This window comes from Aricia agestis, chromosome 2 (genome assembly GCF_905147365.1).
Source record: "Aricia agestis chromosome 2, ilAriAges1.1, whole genome shotgun sequence".
Taxonomy (NCBI): Eukaryota; Metazoa; Arthropoda; class Insecta; order Lepidoptera; family Lycaenidae; genus Aricia; species Aricia agestis.
The window spans coordinates 11,722,362-11,747,761 of NC_056407.1; the positions used below are offsets into that span (position 1 = coordinate 11,722,362).

General features: G+C 33.5%; 2 protein-coding genes across 2 annotated transcripts; one reads left to right on the top strand and one right to left on the bottom strand.

The window, feature by feature from the left end:
- Positions 1-13,718: 13,718 nt before the first annotated feature.
- On the bottom strand, positions 13,719-15,506 carry LOC121738863. Its single transcript, XM_042131125.1, has 4 exons — positions 15,327-15,506; positions 14,668-14,791; positions 14,327-14,443; positions 13,719-14,154 (listed from the first exon to the last, which is right to left on the bottom strand). The coding sequence occupies exons 1-4, from the start codon at positions 15,345-15,347 to the stop codon at positions 14,021-14,023; spliced, it is 396 nt and encodes a 131-aa protein (XP_041987059.1). The 5' UTR covers positions 15,348-15,506; the 3' UTR covers positions 13,719-14,020.
- Positions 15,507-20,276: 4,770 nt separating this feature from the next.
- LOC121736810 (KRAB-A domain-containing protein 2-like) lies at positions 20,277-21,607 on the top strand. Its single transcript, XM_042128217.1, has 2 exons — positions 20,277-21,459; positions 21,582-21,607. The coding sequence occupies exons 1-2, from the start codon at positions 20,277-20,279 to the stop codon at positions 21,605-21,607; spliced, it is 1,209 nt and encodes a 402-aa protein (XP_041984151.1).
- Positions 21,608-25,400: the final 3,793 nt, after the last annotated feature.

Here is a 25,400-nt window from a genome sequence, read left to right on the forward strand (position 1 = left end):
TAAATAGTGGAGAAATGCTGTTTCTAATGTGATGTCGTATTAATTACATTTTTTTCCGCTTACATTGCAAACGCAGGCTGAACCCTACGAGATTTATTAAAATAATGTACCAAGTATTGTACACATTGAAAAGGTCTACAGAAAACTCCACGATGGTATATGTCTATCTTTTATGGATATCCCACAATAACATTTTCTTGTCATTTTCTTTTTACGACAAATAATGGCTAATTTTCAAAGCAATTTTAATAAATACAGCATTAATCCTTATCCAATTAAATAACTTAAATACATTGTTGATTTAATGTAGATCTATATTATGGCTCTTTACAGCATAAGATTTGAATTAATATTTTCGAAGATATTACAGATTTAAAAATTGCGGGAAGTAGCTTTTGCGGCGGTACCGACCAATGCGGGCCACGGGTAGTAATAATGAATACAAGTCAAAACTGCTGAATCGATTTTAATCATTTTTTCAGTTATTATTATATATTTTATACCCGATGTGAAGCCTGGGGCTGGTCGCTAGTGCCTATATAAATCACAAAAAAATCCCTTTCAGCACTACTACTTTCCCTGAAGTATTATCACTTTGCCTTATTATGCGCTGTATATAGAAAGAACGAAAACCGAAATATGAGTTACCAAGTTTATATATTTTCAATCACGTTATAAACCTTACATTTATATTATAAGGTCTTATAAAGGTTCACCCACGGAGCTAATATTATAAGCTCCGTGGGTCCACCGGATTACTCTTAAACAGTCTGAAAGGTATGCGATCTATATTTTTGGTATTCAAATTCTTACACTAGATTGTAACCTTATTTCAGACTAAGTAGATAATCTTAAGTGTATAGCCAGTACTTACCTCACAAGTCGTGCGAAAAGGTAAAATCTTTTTATTTATCAATATAAGTTTCAAATTGGAACGTTTTTGAATTTTAATGAGGTTACTTGAGTTTTTGAAAATAGGAAGTTAAATATTCTGAATTTTAAACTCGCAATATTTATCTTCCTATTGGTCTTTTAAACTAAACAAACATAATATACAAGTAGGCTATAATATAAGTACTTATCTTAAGTTTTTTAGTAAATAACAGTATGTAGCGTATATGTGAATATGAACATTGTTTACAGAAGAATAATAGCAATTTGGTTGATACATACATACTGGATTTTAATATTTGCTATCTCTACTGAGACTTATCAGAATAAATATATTATGCAAAATAATAGTACGATCTGTAAAACTTTTGTAATAAATACATTTTTAGTGCGTGATATTGAACGTAATAATTGTTTACGTGTCGTTCACACACACAGAATTTCCAATGGTTATTCAATTCAATTCAATTCGTTTATTTCAGATTTTCATCCATAGTGTTAGTTACAACAATATGTCCTTATTCTAGTACTAGTAAAATATAAAAGAAATTGGAATTACATGAAATTCGTTTTCCTTTCGTGACATTTAATAATTTTCGATTGTTTAAATTGTTATAAAATGTTTTTAATGATAGCTCAATAATTATAAGTTTAAAATGATAACCTACCTAAAAAGACCGCAGCGGTCAATTGACCGCTTGAGTACAATTTCTAAAGAAAATGGGTTTATCTTGCATGTTTTATTCTTGTTTCAAATCTGTTATTATTATTTATGCTTTGTTTGTATATAATATTATATGAAATTTGATTCAAAATTTATTAAAAACGCGACTGAAATAGATTTGTGAATGACTCATAGGACAAAGACTGGGATAAATACTTTTATTTATGTAAATTGTCTAAAATTTTACATTTTGATATGTAAACATAATGGGAATATATTATTTGCAAATATATTATCACTAAAACGTATGGGGGGTGCGGTGACAGCGTAGAGGAGTGTTAGGCAGAGTCAATAATTTAACACAATTCACTAAAACTTTCGTTTATTAAACAGTTAATTAGCGAATACAGTTCACACTAAACCACACACCATATTTTAAGGAGAAAAATATAAGGATTATAGTCTATTAATTAATAACTAACGCGGACCAAATATATTAAGGCGAGGATAAACCCCAATTTGTTATTCCGTGACTCCCGGTTTACCTAGTTCCAATATAATAAAGAAGTGTTAAAAAATATGAGATATAAAGCACAATATTTAAAATACCTCTTAAACCATAAACATTTTAATAAAACGTAATACTTTGGCTGTAATTAATTTACAAACTCACCTCCGAAAAAACTCTATTTCATCGAAATATAAGTATTAACTAGGGTAATTATACATTTTATTTGAATAAATTGTTAGTAAATCTATATTAAAACTTCTTTAACCGAACAATTTTGTTTTTTAATATTTATTTCCAAAGATATTTAAAAAAAACATGAAAAATAGAGAAGATCCGCCAGAGTTGTTACAGTTTTATGCTAAGCTAAAATGAATCTTATTGCGATGCGTATACGCTTGGTCTTTGGTTGTGTGCAAGGTTATCGTTTTTGATTGAGATTAATCCCCGCCTTAAGATCGCGTAAGAAATAATTGTCGCGGCGAGGCAGCAAGCGACACGGGTTCAACGTACGAAGGTGAATTTCCGACTGAAGTGGCAAGGAGACCGAACGCAGCGTGCTGCGCTCGCACATCTAGCGATAAGAACTCGCTAGGTACTTAAGGGTGCGTGCGGCGCGACGCGGCGGTCCCGTGACGTAACGTGTGCTGTTTACTATGCAAACGAAGTTTATAAGATATTAATAATTTAAGTAATAGTTAATGTTATTGTTTAGATTTAGTGCTTTTATTATTTTAATCTTATTTTAACTATCGAATGAAATTTAGAACTTTTGTAAATATTTTATTTTTAATTATTGTATATACTCCCGGAGTAAAATGTTCTCCGCCTCCAGTCTGAGAGTGTCCTCCTTTAGGGAGGCGAGGCCACGGACCGATTCCTCGACCTTCTCCTCCCCTTCCTTGAGGGCCTTCGCAAAAGTGCCTTTCAGACTGGAGCTCCCCATGCGGACCATTTTTATAAGCTCCAGGCCTTGCTCACCAACAGTTAGTATTTGCTGATACCTACGTTAGGTATCAGCATCTGCAATGCTATATGCTTCAGAATGTTGGACAGTCAAGAAAACACATATACAAAAGCTCCACACCATAAAAATGAAAACGTTACAATGGTCTGGAGGGGTAACTAAACTTGACAAAACTAGAAACGAATATATCCGGGGAAGCTTCAACATAACTCCAGTGTCCGAAAAACTGACTGAGGGATGCTTAAGATGGCATGGCCACATTATGCGCAGAGACGACAACTAAATTGTCAAAAAGGCGTTAATTCTTCCAGAAGCTAAGAAAGCTAGAAGCAGACCACCAGCCACATGGTGGACCAGTATGACCAAAGCACTAGCTGTAAATAAATTGCCTAAATCGACAACCCAAGATAAAATTTCTTGGCGCAAATTTACTAGGAGAGCCGACCCTACGTAAAGTGGGAATGAGCTAAGAAGAAGAAGAAATTTGTCGATACCTACGTTATATTTCATGAAAATATGATACGTTAATCCCCTGTCCAAAACATCTTTGCTTTATGTTGTAACACATGTGCCATATCTTATTAACACCTAGCGAACTTTCATATCGCCCTTATTAATGGAATGTAAAAGATAAATGACGTTAGCACGAAAACCTTTGTGCTCGGAGAAAATGGGTGAAATTTTGTAATTATCTTTACAGCATCTTGTTTATAACACAATGGGTGATTCTGATAACCTCAGGACAATAAAGATACGACGTGGCAGTAAAATTCTAAGTAACTCGTAGGCCCTAATTAATGAGATGACGTACGTGGAACTGTATCTTGACAACGGTCCCGATTTCTCTTCCGCAAACAAAAAGCAGTTCAACAAAGGATCATGACGCTTACGCTCCAACTATAAGTATTTCCATGGTAATTAAATTCTGGGTGTTAATTCGCCTATACTGTACCTACTTGCCGAAACATGGTGGTAACTCATTGACTCCCTGTCAAAAACTTGTCATTTTTTACACAAAGCCGCGATTGACAACATCTGACACTTCATTGTCAATCGCGGTTTATATAGAAAATGACAAGTTTTTGACAGGTAATTAATGACCACTATCGCTATGTTTCGCCGAGTACAATATAGATAAATTCGAATCTAACATTTCGAATTACACAGCAGCTGGTTCTGAAATTACAAATCATATTTTTTTTAACTCCTGACAAAAGAAGAGGCGAGTTATAAGTTTGACGTGTCTGTCTGTTCGTGATGACCAATGTGGACCAATTTTGATCTAGTTAATTTTTTGATTGCAATACACCATGATCGATAGTGTTTTTAGGGTTCCGTACCCAAAGGGTAAAAACGGGATCCTATTACTAAGACTTCGATGTCTGTCTGTCCGTCTGTCTGTCTCCAGGCTGTATCTCATGAACCGCTATAGCTATACTTCTGAAATTTTCACAGATTGTGTATATCTGTATGTACAGTTGTCGCTTTAACAACAACTACTAAAAACAAAAGAAATGAAATATTTAAGGGGGGCCCACACAACAAACTTAATTTTTCGATATCAATAATGGCAATAGGTAGGCACTTCAAATGTTAACAAAATATTCCGTTGTATTCACACTTTAATAATAATTAACAATTAAATTTAAATAAAATAAATATTTAAGGGGGCTCCCATACAACAAACTTAACTTTTTTGCTATTTTTAGCTATCAATAGGCACTTGAAATGTTCACAAAATACTTATTTGTATTTATACTTTAATAATTAATATTAAAATAAATAATTAAGGGGGGGCTCCCATACAAAAACACACTTTATACCTATTTTTGCTCTATAATGGTACGGAACCTTTCGTGTGCGAGTCCGACTCGCACTTGGCTGATTTTTTAATATTACTTTTCAGCTTACTCAATGCTGGCGGAGGTTTTTTAAATTACTTCATTTACAATATGTTATTATCTTTTATAAATGATAACTAGCTGTTTGACCGAGCCTTGCTCGGTATTCGATAAAACACGAATAAAAAGACATTTTCTAAAAATGATTCCTAGCTAGATCGATTTATCGCCCCCGAAACCCCCTATATACTAAATTTCATGAAAATCGTTGGGGCCGATTCCGAGATTCCAATTATATATTTATATACAAGTTTTGCTCGTTTAAAGATATAAGATAATGATAATTATAAATTAATGATAAATAATAATAATTAGAGCCAGACAATTTCTATTTGGCAATATAAATCTTAAATGAGAGTTTTAGTTGCTAAGCGCTACAAGAAACTGTTATCTACTTTGGAAATCCGCAGACAAGGCACAGGCCGTAAAAGAGACTCAAGTTAGAATTCCCACAAGAACAAAGCCACAATTGGCCCTACAAACTACACTAATATAAACGTCCCAAACGATTCAATACTTCTGTATTAAGTTGCTTTAGGGCCGATTCATACGTGATTACTAACTGACATGCCTGAGACTTTGTCAATGCAAAAAGTTCCACTGTTACCATTACACTTTCTTGTAATAAAAAAAAAAAACTTGAGAGGTGTCAAGGGACACTCGAATGGACCGAAGTTATTTCTTATGTTGAAAAAACCTGTATACATAATATACACTCATTGACGCCCAGGAATACTATCAATGCCCTCTGCCCCTACCATGCAGGTACTAATAAATAAGTGTCAAGGTCAAATATCGTTCTGCTTAACCTCCTTTACGCCGAACGCGCAATACGGAACTTCGTTCCAAAAGTAGCTTTTGTAATTATTCGATTTCAGTGACTTTCTTTAAAGTCGGTCCAGTGATTTTTAGCCTTTCATTTAAGTTGCAGTCAACAAATAAATAAAACTTTCCCAATATTTTAACATACATGAAGATTTAGGTCACACATATTTTGATGACAAATCGATCTTGAGCCGTTAGCAGAATATCCGTTTTTTTTTTTCATGACAATTTTAACAAAAAAAAATACAATAATAAAATATTTATTTATTCATACGACTCTTTACTTTACTGCTCCTCCGGTGTGAAACAGACATAATAGTTTTCCGGCTAGCGTCGCTATCTTGTTTTGAACAAAATCACTTTGTTACGTTCTTTAAAGTATTTGGTCATATCGCTGCGATTTAACTTTGAGGATCAGAATCACACTTATCTGTTGCGCGTTTTATTTCAATAAAAGATACTTCCTCTGTTGCCATGAAAAGTTCAAGCCAATATCCATACTTCCATTCTAAAGGTGCCCCCAGACAGAAGTTATATAACGTTGGTGTCTAACTTTTTTTTAACAAATTATAACAAAACACACGTTTATTTCTTGACATGTTGAAGCGTTTGTAACACAGTTTTATAAAATGTTATCGTGTTACAAAATGTTTTGTAACGTTATAATAACTGCTGTGTGAGAGCACCTACAAGAAATATTATCATAAATGCGAAAGTGTGTCCGTATGTCTGTTACCTCTTCACACCCAAACTTTGGTAAAAGACAAAGGATACGTTTAATTCCGGAAAAACCACACCGGTTTCGGTGACGGTGGCCGGTTTCATTGAAACCAGACCAGTTACGCAGGAGTAATTTTATAGTGCCCAAGTGTGTGCGCAGTACGCAAGAGCACTCTCTATTCCTTTTACTCTCATAACCCAGTGGGACGGATGACCGACACGACCGGCGAGAGATCAGTCGCAGGACCGACTTTTTACATGCCCATCCGATGTATGGATCATCTTACTTGTCAGACAATCAGGTGATCAGCCTGTATTGTCCTAACCAAACTTGGAAATAACATGTTTCCAACGCGGGAATTCGTCGAAAGGAAGACGTCATCTAGTTACTTATATAATTTCATTCTGGCTCATTTTATTTTACTGGGTCGTGAATATACACGCACGTAACTTTCTTATAACTGAAAATATTTAGACAAAAATTGCGTAACTACAAGCGGAGCTAAAAAACAAGCAAAAATGTATATGGCACAAAGTTGTTCAAAAAGGTCGTTATTTTGACAAAGTTACCTTTCTGTTTACTTTATTTGGTAAAAAGGAGCAGATGTTACCACTTTTATGGTTACCAGTAAAAGTTAATTGTTAGGAGTATCGATAGCACAAGTTTACAACCCTAAAGATTTTTTTACATTGCTGTTTTGTCGTAATATGTGCTGCAAGAATAAAAAAATACAACATTCATAATAAGGAATAAGTTGTGATAAAATTATTTATCTGTTGTCTATTAAATCTAAATCCATGAAATATTTTACTACCTCTGTTGTTTTTCTTAATATAATTATCAACCCATCAATCCCGAAGTATAACAATTGAAAAATATTGTGTATACGATACCCACGATGGAGGTGTTAAAAGAGAAAGCGTTGTATTTGAAGAAGCCATTAGCAAAAACAGGCGTTTGTGAAATTGGGACTAAATAATATAACATACATCATTCCGTGTATCAGTATTTAATACACACTCGCGCCTTAATGTATCACAAAAATTCGAATGAATAAATTTTAATAACAACGATATTTAGGCGCCCGAGATAAGAAGTCATAGATCACATACTCATAAAGGAAAAAACGTAAAAGGTTCATTACATCACCCCCTTCCCGGGCGGGTCGTAACGTAAAGAAAGGTGGCGTCCCCATTATGTCCCACATGACGACGGCGCTTTAAATTACGTACGAGTCATTAACTATCCTTAAATATTAGCTCGCATGTTCCGAACTATGCTTTAGTACTGTCATAAGGAAAGGAACCTAGCAGCTTTTCCTGACGAGTAATTTTTGGGTATTGGATGAAAATAACTGATGTTGTTGTAATGAAAATAAATAGTACCTACGCTACGTAATATTTTCATTTTCAAAAATCTTTTTAATTCGAAAGTGTGTCTGTCTATCTGTTACCATTTCACGCTTAAACCGCTGAACCAATTTTGCTGAAATTTGGCATGGAGAATGAAGATACTTTGAGTCACGAGAAAGGACACAGGATACTTTTGGTCTCGGAAAAATGTACGGTTCCCACGCTGTTTTGGCGCAACGTAGTTGCGGGCATCATCTTGTAAGTATAAAATTTCTAAGATTTAGTTTTTGATAAGATGGAATTATTCCAAAGGAACACTAATAAAACAATATTTGCGTGCACTTTTTCCACTATATTAAGAAATTATTAACAAATTACACGACCGGTTTCGAAATTAATCATCTTCAGGTGTACTTAGTGTAGGTAGTTTTACAAAATTAAATATAATCAAAACAAATATTGGGGATGTCAGCATCATGAACTTTTTATACCATTTGGTAGAATTTCTCTACCGAATACGACTTTTTTCTACTAATGTTAAAATTAATATTTAGTTGGTTTTAGCTCTTTTATATTGATAAATTAATAACGTTATGTCATATATACAGATGCCATTGTTAAATTTCAAAATTTCAATTACAATATGTCACAAAATTACTATCAAATTATTAAAACATGTCAAAAAATTAATATACACACTGTCAAACTAACTTAATAACTACCTATATAATTGTCAATTAGATCACCAATAATTTAATTCATTTGTCCATAATATTAAAAATTATAAAAATATTAATATCTATAAAATGTCAAATAAATTAAACTAATTAAATAATGTCAATAAATATAATAAATTGTCTATAAAATATATAAAATTTATAAATATCAGGTCAATAAACTAAATTAGAGGTGAATTGTAATTAAAGAATAATGTATAAATAATAATACTCTAAATGTCTTGTAATAATATTGAATTAGATAGGCAAGTCTGGTCGTTCAACAAGTTCCCCCATTTTTTGTGTCTGTTGACTTCAAGTGCTTCTAATGCGTCCATTTTCTTACTTTTGGGCAAAACATGTAGGTATTTGATGTTCTTGTCAGGTTAAAAATTATGGTCATTATTATTTAAATGCTCAGCAAACGTCGATCTTTCTGTTTTTCTTTTCCAAGCTGTAATATGTTCTTTAATCCGTGTTTTAAATTTCCGCCCCGTCTGACCTATATATATACCTCCACATGTTTCACAAGAAAGGCTGTATATTCCGCTATTATCAGTGACATTAAACTTGTCCTTATTATTGCACAACAGACTTTTTATTATAAATATTGTTTTATTAGTGTTCAACATGCATTTCCACCAAGAACCAACGGTACAATCAATTACATATATTATTCCAAAGGACCTGAAAAAATATTTCGAAATAAGAAAGAAAGCAACAAAAGTACAGTTTATGATACCTAAATATTTACATAGACTATCCTTACCCCAAGTATATACCCGCTATTTAAATACACTATAATTAATAATAACGACTTGTCGATGCCATTAAATGGGAGGAAGATAGTGAATTAATAGCTAATATCGCAATATAAAATGATATATTATTCTGATTAATTTTCTAGACCCTCCTGGGCTCTGTAAGTAAGTTCGCATCACTTAAAGATTAAACAAGAGTATTGCTTTTAATATTTTAGAGATTTTCTAATCCTGTTCAAATACAATCAAAGTGTATTTAACATCACAAGGACGTACAGCCTCCTGAGAGCAAATAAAGTATGCTAAATGTATGCTAAGGTCCTTAGAAATACGGACTCCGTAGCCTAAGGAGTCCGTATGTTCGAATATAATTGTATAAAACTTCGAAGACTTTTTTAAGCGCAATATAACTAGCTTCTGCATCGACTCGGCCCAAGCAACTACAATATCTCGCTGAAACTGTACATTTTCCTGAGATAAACGTTATAGTTCCGCTTATATCTGTCATCTTTTTTGTTTTTTATAATTTATTGAAGTTAACAAACAGTAACTCGTAATTATAAATCTTGTATATATAAACAGAAACTTAGTAACTACGGAACCAACGGCGTTAACTGCACATTACTCATTCTTATTTAAATTGCTGTGATGAACTTATTAAAATTGGTACAATCTCGATTTCAACAAACAATTATTACAATCTATTGCAATTGAATAAAAATAATATTACGTAAAATAAGTTACTAAATATTTCAAGTATTCGTATACAGCTCCTACATGACTACGTGCAATTAATATTTGTCGTAATGAACATAAACATTTTCCACATAAATCTTTTTCAAACGTTTCCTACGTGCGATGTATCTCCGTCTTATTTCATTGTCCGGCTTCTAAATGATCGCGTTTGGCCGGGCACGACTGCTCCAGATTATCATCAATGTCCCGGATATGACCCATTCGTTCGACGGACGTTATCATGAAAAGGCTCCGTACCTGCACGTTTGTCGCTGCGAATTGTTACTTTGATAAATGGTCGTGAATAAATGCCATCAGTAATTCAGATAAAATTATTTCATTTAGTTATATTATAAGAGTAGCTTCTTAATTTTTTTGGTCTACGAGTATGTAATGGAAAAATGCTAAGCAAATACCTTACTCAGCCTGCCTAGCATACGCCAACGAGATATCTCACTCTACATGTTTTCTCGATGTTTGATGGTTTGTCTCTTCATCTCTATTGACCCTAGCATGACAAACATTTTTTCTAGCGTAGACCTATCATCGAAATAACACATTTTTATAGAGTTTTGTCGAGATAATGTCGAGATTTTGACATTATGAGACGAGTAGTTTTTAATTATCTCGAGAGTGAGATATCTCTTTGGCGTATGCTAGGCAGGCTGGTCTTCAATTTTACTCGCTCGTACGCCACCGTTGGTCTGTCTACCAGAATCGATAGCTCCAGAATTGACAGCTTGAACCTTACGATAAGAGACGAAAAACGTGAAAATTAATAAGTAGAAAAAATCGACTATTCGTAATGTAAATAACCATTTTATTACCATTATAAAACGAGATTAAGAAGTAATTAAGTTTGCTAAGCTTAGTTCAGATCGAAATCATTGCTGTAAAAGGGTCCCAACTCCCAAGTAATAGTTGAAAGCAGCCTACTTCAGTTTTATTAGAACACTTTACGGCGAGAATATCAAAGAGGTTTCCTTTAAAAACACTTCTGCCAGTTTGGGGACTCGACTTTCAATAGAGTGGTATGAATTTATTTACGCCGGCCGAACCCTTATCGCGGCTTAGTGATAAATCTTTCATGTAACACGATCAAATCTTATTATGTTTTTTCTAGAAATTCCCTCCCCTCCTGGCGTGTCTGTCGGATGAATAACGCTAGTTGGTGACAAAATATATTGTGTTCTTTAATGCGTCACGAGATTTTCTTTTACGTGGAAAGTTTTATTTTAAATTCGCTCATAAAAGAAACGAGAGAAGCAGTTTAATGAAAACAGAATCTTCTTGGAATCAAACGAGCTGCTAGCAAAATATATAATAAACTTATTATTAAGACATTTTATAAAGTAGTTGCACGAATAATTGGACGTAGTTATACAAAAATGTTCCAATCCACAACTAGTTGAAACCAAGATAAATACATTTTTGTGTTTTGTCTCGGCATTTTTTTGTTTGAACTAGGATAATTCAATACTGTAGGTTTTATTCAAGTATTTCAATAATACTGTTCTATCATAATAGTATTACTTCGAAATTGCTTTTTTAAATATAGGTATTTTGGAAAAATCGTTTTGGAACGTTTTTGAAAAAATATCTTTTGTATGAAGTAGCACTCAGTATATTTTGTAAAAACGTTCCACATTTTTTAATTTTAAATAAATACGACTTGTTATGAAATAAAAAGGATTTATTGTGAAAAACTTAAGACTACCAAGAAATCGGTTAAAATGAAAAATCTAAATCATCAACTTTTGCAATGAAAGTTGCTTTAGCAAATAAATGAAACAGAAATATTTTAGAATATAACTTGAGCACACAATAAGGTTTCAACAAATATAAAAAACTTAGTTAAAAAAGCTGATGATTTATTCATCAATTATCTCGAAGTCAGGCTCCCCGCCAAACCCATCAAAATCATCGATAACCTCATCCGAACTTTTTAAATTTTTATAAAACTGGACACAGTCCTCGGGTATAAACATGTACATTGATTCTAAATCAGCCAATTTAGCTGGTGCGATCGGTTTTCCGTTAGGCCACAACAGAATTAAATCATCTTTCTTTATTTCTCTGTTCTTTTTGTCAATAAGCAACTCCTTAAACTCTTCCTCAAACGAAGTTCTCATAAATATTGAGTATAATTTATTTTTTTCTATTTTTATTTCTTTGGCATTTAGCCAGCTTACTTTACTTTTGTCACTAAATTTTTTTCTGTTTATTATATTTTTTTCAATCTTTTCAGTTCCATAAAAATCTGCCTTCTCCATTCTTTGTACCTGCAACGGTTTCATTTTTTTAGCATTTTTAAAAATATCTATATACTCTTCGGCTGTGTATATACGCTGGTGATGTTTTAAAGCAGTTTCAATTTTAGAAAAGTCCGTATCGTTAGGCAAAAAGGTATGCCCTGATTCAAGAAAGCGAAATGTAATGCTTTCTAATGTTGGGTGACAACTTAAGACAGTTTTTAGTAAGAGAACTATTTTAATGTTCCTATTTTGCCCTCCGCAGCAATCGCTCCAGAGTATAAGATTCTTAACAGACGGCTGTATTTTTGTTTTAATATATTTCACTAAGCATGATCCTACCTCCTGCGCTCCTCTACCCGCTTCACCTTCGACCCAAACATAGCAGTGTCCTACGTCATCAGATGCAGAGTGGATACCACTATTGTAAAGCCACAGTTGCCTTTTATAAAAGGCAACATTTGTTGGTATCCGCGGTAGTGGCAATGTCTTTTCCAAGTCAAAGGTTAAACACTCAACATCCGGCATGTTTCTTGCGTCTATAAAATCCTGATTCATCTGATTTCTTAACATTTCTGCTCTTTCTAAATGTTTAAGCTTCTCAGTTTTAGCATCTTCTTGTTCCTGTTCAGTTTTGGCATTAGAGATTTGATTGAATAATTGGTCACACTTATTGCAAGTATCTTTTTTTAATTTTTTACATTTTAAATTAAAATCAGCATAGAAAATCTTTTTCAATGTTGCAAAGGAGGCGCATTTGCGATCGATACCATACATTTCTGCGTGTTCTTTTGTATATATATCATAAATTTTATTTATTGTCATACCGGGTCGTAAATATAAAGTGCCACTGTTATTATTTCTTCGATAATGTGACTCGTATTTCGGAAGATTACTAATAATATCAACAATGAATTTATGATCCTCATCTGTCAACTTATTTATGTCACCTCTATGTATTCCCCTTCCATCCGCAATAGGTTCGCCACTTCTACGTTTTTTTAATGACACTGTGACTTTTTGAGTCGTTATTTGAAACGTTTTCAAAAACATATCGCGACATACCTGTACGTCTTTGATCTTATAGACACGATAGAATTGTCTGGGCTTTTTTCGTGCACCGGGTACGTTACACATAGTGTAACTACGTTTTTTATTATATTCAGTGACACAAGATAATATGTAAAGCTCCTGAGCGTTAAAGGAACCTAGTTTAACAAATTTTTCAAACTCTTGTTTTCTAACCTCTACTGGAATTAAGTCAGCACATTTTTTTAAACACTTGCACCTATAGTCTACAAACACTTTAGGCTTAATTATTTCATTTTTAGTTGTAGTATATTCTATATTATTATATTTATTACGTTTTCTCTCATCACGACTCTGAGGATATTTACGTTTACGTCCTTTTTTTGGTCTACCAGTTTTTACAGTATCATCATTATTTATTACGGGTTCTGGTTCTATTGGTATATCAGTAGTTGATGTAACTTCAATATCTTTATGCTGTTCTTCTAATGACATTAAATTATTAGTACATGTTTCATTATTATCCAAAGATGAACAAGAAGTAGTTGACTCGCTTATGTTAACACTTCGTTCATGACATATGTTAAAATTCGGATCCCTAACACTATCATCGCTATCGAAATCACATACGATATCCTCATTATGTGAAATATCCCTATTGTCTAATATAATGTTGTCTAATATGTTCTGATGTTCACTTAGTGTGTTAAAAAGTTCTTGAGTTTCTGGGGACATCGGTCGAAGTGGTGATGAAGATGGCGTTTCGGTTGAACATCGTGGAACAGACACAATGTTCTCTGTATCTGACTGTGAAAAACTGAATTAGATGGACCTGAAACAACACCTTGCCTGTAATTAATCATCATCTCACTTTTCCTGGATCAAATTAGTTAAACTCGAATCAGTAAAGACACGTATGTACATTGTACATAACTATATATATTATAGCTACTTGTAATCATATATTATAATGTAGATTTGAATCAAAACTGCGATACACCTACCTTCTGATAAACTGATGTTCTTGTTAGTGGTTTTCATTGCAATAAGTGGAGTAAGGGGTGAAAAAGGCGGTGGAGAAATGGATCGTTGCTCATTTGAGTATGGAGTAACGGGATTACCTACAAACATAAAAAAAAACAATTATTATCAGAATCTGTTTAGCTGTTTCCTTGTTATTGAACAACAGCCATCTAAACTTTTACATTATTTTTTCCTAGATTTAGCTGTATTAAAGTATTTTTAATAATGTTGAAACAGTGGTATCTGAGATTAGCGCTTTCAACCAAACAACATAAACAAATTCTTCAGCTTTAAACTATTAGTTAAATATATAAATACTTACTGTGATGATTTGCCACTAGATCTACGGTATTCAATTCTGTTCTGCATTTGTCTATAGATATTATGGTGTTTCGGAGATCCATCAATTTTTTCCGTTTAGCTAATAGCTGTGCTAAGTAGTGAACCTATATAACAAGAAATAAAATAAATAATTAATATTGGACGCGTTTCACATTCACGGTCGGTTAGATCCAAACTACACAATATATCTACATATTACATAAATACAAAATATATCATTTCGATACATATTGTACAACCAGCTTACAATGCGCCCATCAGACATACCGAATCGAACACGGTATACGCCGAGCGGCGTCCGGCATGACGACCCAGTAACAATGATAATTAATTATGTATTAATTATGTATAAAATAGGTATAAAACCTATTTTAACCAAAAAATGTTATTTATCACGGCATGCCTTATACCACAGAATATATAATAGTACCTATCGGTACTTATACGCATCTTTATAATAATATGAAACTGTGCATCTACCATAAATATTTGATCCACTTTGATCGAAGGTGTAAACAGTCAATAAATACTTGGGTATTATTATGTATCAAGCCTATTATAATACACGAATAACAGTCAAAATGAATACCTAGTATTACCTATTCTATATTTTAGTAATTGTATTGCAATAAAACTTACCCCGCTTTCGTTTTCTTCCATTTTTATTACGATGATAAATCCTCAAAACAGTAACTCAAAGTAGGTAATTAACGAAGCACAACACAAAATATTCCTTACTGATATATTTTTTTAATAATAATAATAAAACACGAACGACGTTAATTATTATGACACTTGTTACAAAACTGATTCACTCGGTCAAGGTCAATCGACTGAGCGGAAATAGATTTTAATTATTAGACAAATTGAGTGCTCAAATGCATCCTCATAATTTGTTTGAATCATTTAGAATAATTTTAGACTATATTATTTTTATAAAATAATACTAAGTATTAGTAATACACATACACACATTACACATTCACGCGAATCATATTTTGTTCAATATAAAGCCTGACAATGACCGGAAAATTGTAAAAAACGTACGAAAATTTGAATTTCCCTTGCTACCGTGGAACATCCAATGAAACATTAATTTTAACGAAACAATGTTTTTTTTTTCGTTTTGTATTACGTTGTATTTTTAAAACGATGCTATAACATTGGAACATTAATTTTACAATTATATTTCATTCTTAAAAAAGATTCAAAAGCATAGAAACATTATTTTTTAAGAAAAATAAATATTTTATATTTTTTTATAATGTTCCTAAAGTATTGGAACAGTGTTTTCAAGAAAAATCATTATTTCACAATATTGTGTAAACGTTCCAAAAGAATTGGAGCATTATTTTCAAGAAAAATGAATATTTTGTAATTTTGATAAAATGTTCCAAACGTATTGAAACATTATTTTTAAGAAAGGAGACCATTTTATAGTTTTGTCAAAACGTTCCAAAAGTATTGGAACATTCTTTTCAAGAAAAGAGACCATTTTATAATTTTGTCAAAAGATTCCAAAAGTATTGAAACATTGTTTTCCCGGTGAAATAAAATAATATTGTTTATTAAAATGTTTCTTGCGGATTAATACATTTTTTATGACTTGCATATTGCATTAATCTGACAAAGTGTGGGTTGGAACGTAATGTCAAAATAAAATACCTAAAACTGTCACTGGAGGACTGAAACAGATTAATGAAACAATTAGTAGATGTAAAAACACGCAGATCTGTATATATAACTCATTTTAGCATGACATGTGGATTGGAACATTTTTGTATAACTACGTCCAATTGCAAATAGAATTTTTGCGTAACTAATAAGGACAAAAAAATTAGAAAATTGCGAGTCAGACTCGCAATTTTCATTTTTTTTTCATTTCTTTTCGCACGAAGGGTTCCGTACCGTTATAGAGCAAAAATAGGCCAAAAATTGTGTTTTTTGTATGGGAAAATATGAACTTAATTTTGTTTTAAGTATTTGTTGTTATAGCGGCACCGGAAATACACAGTCTGTGAAAATTTCAGAATTCTAGCTATACTGGTCCTTGAGAGCCTGGAGACAGACAGACATACGAACAGACATCGAAGTCTCAGTAATAGGGTCCCGTTTTTACCCTTTGGGTACGGAACCCTGAAAAATATGTCATACAACTTAAAATTGATATCCCTAAGCTTTGTTGAGTTTTGTCGAAGAAATATACCTTCAAGAATTTGCAACCGTTGGAAAAGATTATGATCTGGGAAATCTATTTTTACCTCTAAGAAAATGTCTATTTCGGATTATGTAATCCTTATTTCTGAAATAGACATCTAAGGGAGAGTTACGGAGTATTTCAAGTATCGTCCTTTGTAAATTAATAGGTTTATTAATAGTTAAATTATTAAGTCGAGCTCTTCATCTAAATTATAATCACTGTCCTTGTTAGTAATAATTAAAGAAAACTCCGAGAAAAGCTCTCCGGTATAACTAATAAAGTTAACATGAAATGCAAAATTGTTAAAACAGATACAGCTATAAAAAAATATGTTAAAAAAAGAAAGCAAACATACATCTCTAAAAAATGATTATCTCCCAAAGTGCACAAAAGTAACAGTTTGCAGATTTAAAGGTTACCTGCCACTGATAGTGTGGTAACCGAACTTTTATTATAAATACTTTTCTATGTACTTTTCCGGTAAATAGAAAAGTAAGTAACTCTTGTGTGACGTACGTACTGAGGAACAGCCAGACATACTTTTACATTTATAACAGTATGAAGCATGGAAGTATCGATGAGGATGATCGGATATTTAAAATCGGTTTTATTACCGTTTTACCTCAGTATTTACATACAAACTTAATAAGCCATTACCGAGTTGAAATACGATTCCATTGCGTGGCTCACGGCTGTCAGGAAATGCTATCTGTCATCGCCCATTTGGGAATGACATAAACCTTACCCACTAAAGTAAAGCCCACTAAAGCCCACTAAAGTGTTGTTTTAATAAGCTTTTACGAAACTTTATAACAGGGAAACTCTACGTTTGTATTCGACCGACTTTACGACGGGAAGAAATAGGTAAGCATAATATAAATGCGAATTCTATTGTAATATTGTACCCTTGTTTATTTGAAATTCAATTTGTTGCTTTAAAAATTTTATTGGCTTTTGTTTTGTTGCTTTTGAAAGTAATGGAGATTGTTTATCTAGAAATATTTGTGCTAGTAAAAACATATCTTATAAAATTGCATAAGTAAAAATGTAAAATATGTTTTAACTATAACATGTTAGAAGCGTAGCTCAATATAGGTGAATTGAGTGAAGTTAAGTAATTGCAATAACATCTAGCGACGTGGCGGAACAATAATATACGAAAATTACAAGTTACCTGTGCAATATTCAATACAACGAATGTCATCATGGAAAGCTGATGATTGTATGAACGCAACTATTAAGCGCTTGCTATAATAATAATTATGACACCACGAAATATAAAAGGTTTATATTGTTACGTGCTAGGGTTCAAGGATTTGGAGAGAAAGACCTGCTGACTCTCTTGAAGACTTTAGTCACAAGCACTAGGTCACACAAAGCACTAGGTCCAAAACACAAAGCACTATCACTGACCTAGGTCGTAGCCAAGTCGTAGGTTTCATTGGTTCACTCACTATTGATCACTTCTTTTCACTCCGAAGTCGTCTCGAAGATCGCTGAGACTAAACTGAATTACCGGCCATTATATTATACTAGCTGTCCCGGCAAACGTTGTTTTGCCATAAAATTATTTTCCCTATTTTCCTGCTTTTCTCTATAGACCTCACGGAGCCCGAGACCTTTCCAACGAATGCAAAACCGTGGAAATCGGTTCGTGCGTTCTGGAGTTATAGCGCCAGGAAGGAAAACCGAAGGAAAATGTGATTCTAGTGTTTCGCCATAAAGCAGGGAGCACAATGGCTCTGGTGGCGGAACCAATAATGGCAATCTTAGGTATTATTTTCGGTTAATAAAAAATTTTCGAAAATTAATGTCTAAAACAAACAAATATAACAGTACCTGAACTTTATAGACATTTTACAAAAAATAAATACACTCCCGGGGGAGGCAACATGTGCGCAATAATCATCAAAACCTATTTTAAAAATGCTTCATAAAAATAAACATAATCAATAAGTAATAAAATAAGTCTTGTCTTCTAAATTACAAAATTATAAAAATTCCCGGTGACTCTGCTAGTAATTTTCGCCGGTAAATTTGTCATGACCTTCTTCGCCCTTTGACTCCTGCAAGATGACGTCTCGTACTTTATCGTCTAGTCTTGCCGGTTCAGCCAGCTTCCGACGTAGTGTGCGGTGTGGCGGTCCGGCCGACGTTCAAATGTTTCGTATCAGAAATTTCGGACAATGTGCGGCCGGGCTAAAGGTCTCAGCAACCAGGCCATAAGCTGCAAAAAAAAATTGTTGTTACACTATTTGACAGGATTGGACAACAAATGTTTGACATGTAATAAACAAACCAGCATCTATTGAAATGATAAAGTATTCATTAATCATTACACATATCGAGTTTTCATTGTTTTTAAGATGTATTCTGCTATTCGGGACGGAAACAAATCCAACAAATAAAAAACCATGGCAATCGGTCCAGCCGTTCTCGAGTTATAAGTGTTGTAACAAACACGACTTTCTTTTATATATATATGTTACAGTCAAAACTCATAGCCGGTCAAAACCACTTTTGACTGCAAAAATCAGTCAATAATGGTTTTGACCGATGTCGTTAGTCAAAAACAGTTTTGACTGATTTTGGCAGTCAAAAGTGGTTTTGACTAACGACATCGGTCAAAACCATTATTGACTGATTTTTGCAGTCAAAAGTGGTTTTGACTGACTTAAAGTTCAGACTATCGGTCAAAACTCATAAAAAGTTAATAACGGTAGTGAAAATTACTTTAGAAATCATTAATTAAGTTTAAATTAAACTATTTTTGAGGTGTAATATTAAAGTTTTTTGTTTATTTAAAAATTTATTGCCATTGTATGAAACCTGTGGTCTGTAAACAGGTAGAAATAGGAGCTAGATTTTTTTTCATTGGTAGGTTGTTAGTTTATGGGGGATAGAGCTGTTCGCGTCCGTGGGTCTGATACCTGCACGTGTCCCCTGGGTAATGCTAAATGAACAGCAATTGATGTGGAGCTGAGATGGAGAAGTGGGTTTTATACAATTTGTGAAATGTATGAAAATACCGCTTCGTATCGCCCAGGTCCACATCAGGAGAATGACTAAGGCTACTTAAACGTGTTTCCCCTGACATCAGAGAAAATGCGTTTAAGTAGCCTTAGCCATTCACATGGATACTGTAGATGAGTTTTGAACCACCCTTTATCTTAAAGGGTGGTCCAAAATTCATCAATCAAACTTGAGGATCTGATTCTGTTCCTAAAATAAAATAACTTTTTATACATCTACATCAAAATTAAACAATGGCTTCTTTTTTTTGAGAGTTTGATGTAGGTGTAATAAAAGTTATATTATTTTAGCAAAAGAATCAGACTCTTAAATTTGATCAGTGAATTTTAGACTTGTGATATAAAAATATAAACAAAATGAGTGGAAATGAAAAGAATGAACGCTTTTTATTGAGACTTCGTACTATAGAAGATATGAAAAATAGTCACTACAATGTGATGGTGAAAGAAGAATTTGAAAAGTTTCTAACTGAAGTGGAAGAGGCAAAATTCGCGGCAAAAAAGACACCAGTACAATATAATAGACTAAAACGCTTTAATGTCATTGAAGTATGTGGTATCAAGAAATTAGTTACGAATACCGAGCCAATGAAATATTACGTACCCGCTGAAGAAATCTACGATATTATTGATGCTGCTCATATTTCGATTGGTCATGGAGGCCGTGACAGACTCAAAAATGAAACATCAAAGAAATATGCCAACATCACAAAAGAAATTATAAATATTTTTCTTTCCATGTGTGAAGTGTGTCAAAGAAATAAAAGCAAAAAAAGGAGAGGGTTGGTTTCAAAGCCAATCTTGCACACTGAAATGAATAGTCGATGCCAAGTCGACCTCATAGACATGCAGTCTCAAGATGATCGGGGACATAAATTCATCATGGTGTATCAGGACCACCTCACCAAGTTTGTGATTCTAAGAGCTCTTACCACAAAAAGAGCCACGGAAGTGGCGTATCATTTGATGGATATTTTTTTAACTTTTGGAGCCCCATGTATTCTTCATTCCGATAATGGAAGGGAATTCGTGAATTCGATAATAAAAGAGTTAGCATCTTATTGGCCTGAACTGAAACTTGTAAATGGAAAGTCGCGTCACAGCCAGAGCCAAGGTTCGGTGGAAAGGGCGAATCAAGACGTGGAAAAGATGCTGGCTTCCTGGATGCAGGATAACAAAACAACTAAATGGTCAGATGGCTTGAGGTTCGTTCAATTCATGAAAAATAGAGCATTGCACTCAGGAATAAAGCAATCTCCGTATCAAGCAATGTTTGGTACTGAACCTAAAGTGGGGTTGACAACATCGAATCTGCCATTTGAATTACTTACAAAACTAAATAATGAGGAGGACTTGGAAAAAGCAATCAAAGAGATGCGTTATAATTTTGAAGATAGAGACAACCTAAGTGAGCAAGAGCAAAATGAAAACGAAAACAATAATGAAGAACACGAACCAGAAGAATATGAAAATGAAGAAAATCAAGCAGAAAAAGATGAAAATGAAGAAAACCAAGCAGAAAAAGATGAAAATGAAAGGAGTAAAGTAGAAAAAGAAAGAAATGAAGGGAAGAACAACGTTGACCAAGAAAAAATCCTTGATAACAAGGAATCATTGATACTGACCGCCAGACAAAATGCGCACTATAATTTGGCAAAACAGGCGAAACGAATGAAAAATATAAGTGATCAGTCACATCCGCCATTGAAAGTTGGAGATAGTGTCATCGTACCAATCCCAGACGTAGATAAAGGCAAAGCTGATCTACGTAATATTCTTGGAGTAGTACTAGAAATCACTTCTGAGCAATTATATAAGATTGGAACAAGGAACGGCATATTGGATAAATTATACTGCAGGTAAATACCTATTATTATATCAAGGTGTATGATAGTATGTGTATGTGCGTGTGAGCGTGTGTCAGAGTGAGCGGGTGCGTGTGTGTTTTGTAGTGTGTTGTGTATGTATGTGGGTAAGATGGGAGTGTGGGGCGCGGATGCGTATTTGTGCGTGTGTGGGTGTGTAGGTGAGTGTGAGCGCGTGCGTGGGTGAGTATGAAGGTGCGTGTGTGGATGTGTGTATGTGCGTGTGAGCGTGTGTCAGAGTGAGCGGGTGCGTGTGTGTTTTGTAGTGTGTTGTGTATGTATGTGGGTAAGATGGGAGTGTGGGGCGCGGATGCGTATTTGTGCGTGTGTATGCGTGTGTGGGTGTGTAGGTGAGTGTGAGCGCGTGCGTGGGTGAGTATGAAGGTGCGTGTGCGGATGTGTGTATGTGCGTGTGAGCGTGTGTCAGAGTGAGCGGGTGCGTGTGTGTTTTGTAGTGTGTTGTGTATGTATGTGGGTAAGATGGGAGTGTGGGGCGCGGATGCGTATTTGTGCGTGTGTATGCGTGTGTGGGTGTGTAGGTGAGTGTGAGCGCGTGCGTGGGTGAGTATGAAGGTGCGTGTGTGGATGTGTGTGTGTGCGTGTGTGGATATGCGGGTACGTGTGCGGGTGCGAGTCTTGGGAGCGTGAGAGAGAGCCCGTGTGTAGGTGTTTGAGTGAGTTTAAGTGTAAGTGAAGGTGTAAAAGCACAACATTTATTTTATATTTTATTACAGGTCTGAATTTGACGGATGTAGTGAAAAATTCATCTGCCTGGACGAAGTGCCAAACGTCAACATCACATTAAGAACTGCTGCAAGGAAATCTGCTATTGGAACCGGGCAGGGTTTTGCACGATGTGTGTGCTCTAAGGGTTGTAAGAGCAGCAGATGTCTGTGCAAGAAAAAAGGTTTGCTGTGCAATTCGAAGTGTCATAACAGTTCTGGATGTGCAAACAAATAGGTTCCGAAGTCCACCAGTTATAAGTTATAATTTTTTTTATTTTGTCTTTTAATTTTCTTACTTGTGTTGTAGTAGACAAATAAAGCTTTGTCTAATTTGTTTTATTTCAAGATAATATTCTTAACAATTAGTTAAAATGTTCATTACATTTTTTAATAATAAACGATTTCGAAAACATTTTCTATGATTTTTTTATTTAATATTCTCAGTTACAAGTAGTTTTGACTTACATTTTTGGTTAAAACCACTTTTGACCGATACATCTTAGTCAAAATAACTATTACCCAATATTTTTGCAGTCATAAGTGGTTTTGACCAATGTCTTCAGTTAAAATCACTTTTGACTGCCAAAATCAGTCAAAACTGTTTTTGACTAACGACATCGGTCAAATCCATTATTGTCTGATTTTTGCAGTCAAAAGTGGTTTTGACCGGCTATGAGTTTTGACTGTAACATATATAAAGATATAAAGATTGATTAGTAAAACGATAGTAAATAGTTATGTCAATTCAACGTTAATCGTGATCGGTTGGGTTTGATATTTAACGCAACAAAAATTACAATTACAATACTGAAATTCAAAACGAAGTCATACTTATTGATATACAATCTAACACAACAAAACCGACATTTGCATAGATATTTCTCACTAAATTTTTATGTTGGTTCGTAAAATATTTGCATATAAAACTTTCACGTAAATATTTTATGAAGCTACGCCATCAAATCAGCTTTGCTGTGCCTCTCGGTATATCACGAGTAAGAATAAGGAGGACTATATTATATTACGCAAACAATGTCCAAGGGAGTGATTCAGGAAAGTGATAGCAGCGAAATTTTATTTTAAAACAACGTTTTACCGTCTAACGAATACCAAAACTACAAATTTAATTCAAAATGCTATAAAAAATTGCTGTAAAGCAATGTTAAAGAAAGAATTATAAAGAAATAAATAAAAATAAAATATGTTTTTATTTTAAGTTATAATATTCTTTACCTTCTTTGTCAGTCAAGCTATAGGTAACTTAATGTACTAATGTTAATTGATTAACAATTTCGGAGATTTACGTAATAAAAGTTCGTAAGATATAGTGCTAAGAATTTAATACAATCAATAATATCATATTACAATTTTATATTCTTGTGTTTTATTGAATTTAATAAAACGTTGTTACGATCTTTAGGATGTTTTATCGCGCATATTGTATTGTAAAAATATGTTTTACATAAAACGTTACCTTAAAGTAGAAGGATGCAACGAGATAACGTAATATCTTACAATTTCTACCACGATATCTCTCCTCCATATTTCTCCGTTCTACAGAATACATGAACAGGGTCGTAACTCAACTAAGAAGATTATTAACTTATGAACCCGCGAAGGTACTTTTATCTGGCAATAAAATGTATAATGTAAGCTTTATAGCCTCTTAATACTAATAAATTATGAGCTAGATTCGTGTGGTTTCACCGGCAAACCGTAGAATTATACAGCCAGATTACAAAACAAGTTTGATTCAATTTAGAACAACAAGTTGCAAACGTATACTTGCCTAAATGCCTAGGTCGTAAATTACTCAATTAAAATTAATAGGATACTAGTATTTCAATAAAAAATTTTGACCGTGTAAAATAATATTATGGAGTTTCACTAGAGGATGCAATTTTAAAACTTTCTAGCTATGAGGTTGTTAAAGAGAGTTTTATCAGTTGCAACGCGCGCTGGTGTCATGTGTCTAATTTCATAAAGCCTTAATTGTATCGGGAGTTTGTAGCGCTTGTAGAGTCTTTTAAATTGAGCTATTTATCACAGAATAAAGAACAGAAATTGCACAATTTTGCATTGTCGTCAGTGTTACGCACTGGTAGAATATTCTGTTCTAATAGACATGGTGGTAGTAGAGTTTCAGTATCCTTAAAATAGTTTAACAAATGCGTTTAAACAATAAAATATTCTACTGGACTCTTTGAATAGACAGATCACAGAAAATTCATAGGCTTTTTATGATTGTATTTATTTTAAAACACTTAAGGTCACGGGCATCATTTCTAGTTTACTTTAACGTAAATAGCAAAATACTGTTTATAAAATATACAAAAGGAGTTCAAGGAGTATTGTGTTACGTCTTTGTACACATTTCGCACTTTCTAGTGACAATAAAAGGCTACGGGGTGCATCTAAAATGATCTAACACCTGAAAGTAAAAGAAAATAAGGAAAATGTAGAACATTTTATGCAGTAAATATGAAATGTAGCACACTATATCGTATTATTGGCTGTGGAAAGACAGTTTTATTGTGACAATAACATTATTTTAAAGCTGAAATGTCACCAATAGGTAGGTACTAGAAATATTTAAAGCATATCTTTACACATAAAAACAAATTATCTTAGACTCACTAAACTCGACTTGGTTAAACCAACTTCGCTAAGTTCACGGGTCGTCTAGTTTTTAATTGATGCTTTCTCGGAAAACTAGATAGCTGGATAAGCTTTTCCATTAGCACGTACAAAATATTAACGTGATTATAATATAATACTTTAGTAATTTTTTCGTCACTATCGCCTTGTTCACCATTGAAAAACTTCAGATGTTTGGTATTTTCTCTTTTGTAAGTTCATTTATTTGATGGTATTTCCTAGAGCGTTCCTCG

Coding starts and splice junctions, on each gene's coding strand:
- LOC121738863 (XM_042131125.1), bottom strand. CDS start 15,347: ATGGAAGAAAACGAAAGCGGG. Junction 14,792..15,326: donor TGGAAGAAAACGAAAGCGGG/GTAAGTTTTATT, acceptor CTTGTTATATAG/GTTCACTACTTAGCACAGCT. Junction 14,155..14,326: donor GAACATCAGTTTATCAGAAG/GTAGGTGTATCG, acceptor GTGTTGTTTCAG/GTCCATCTAATTCAGTTTTT.
- LOC121736810 (XM_042128217.1), top strand. CDS start 20,277: ATGAGTGGAAATGAAAAGAATGAACGCTTTTTATTGAGACTTCGTACT. Junction 21,460..21,581: donor AAAAGATGAAAATGAAAGGA/GTAAAGTAGAAA, acceptor TTGGCAAAACAG/GCGAAACGAATGAAAAATAT.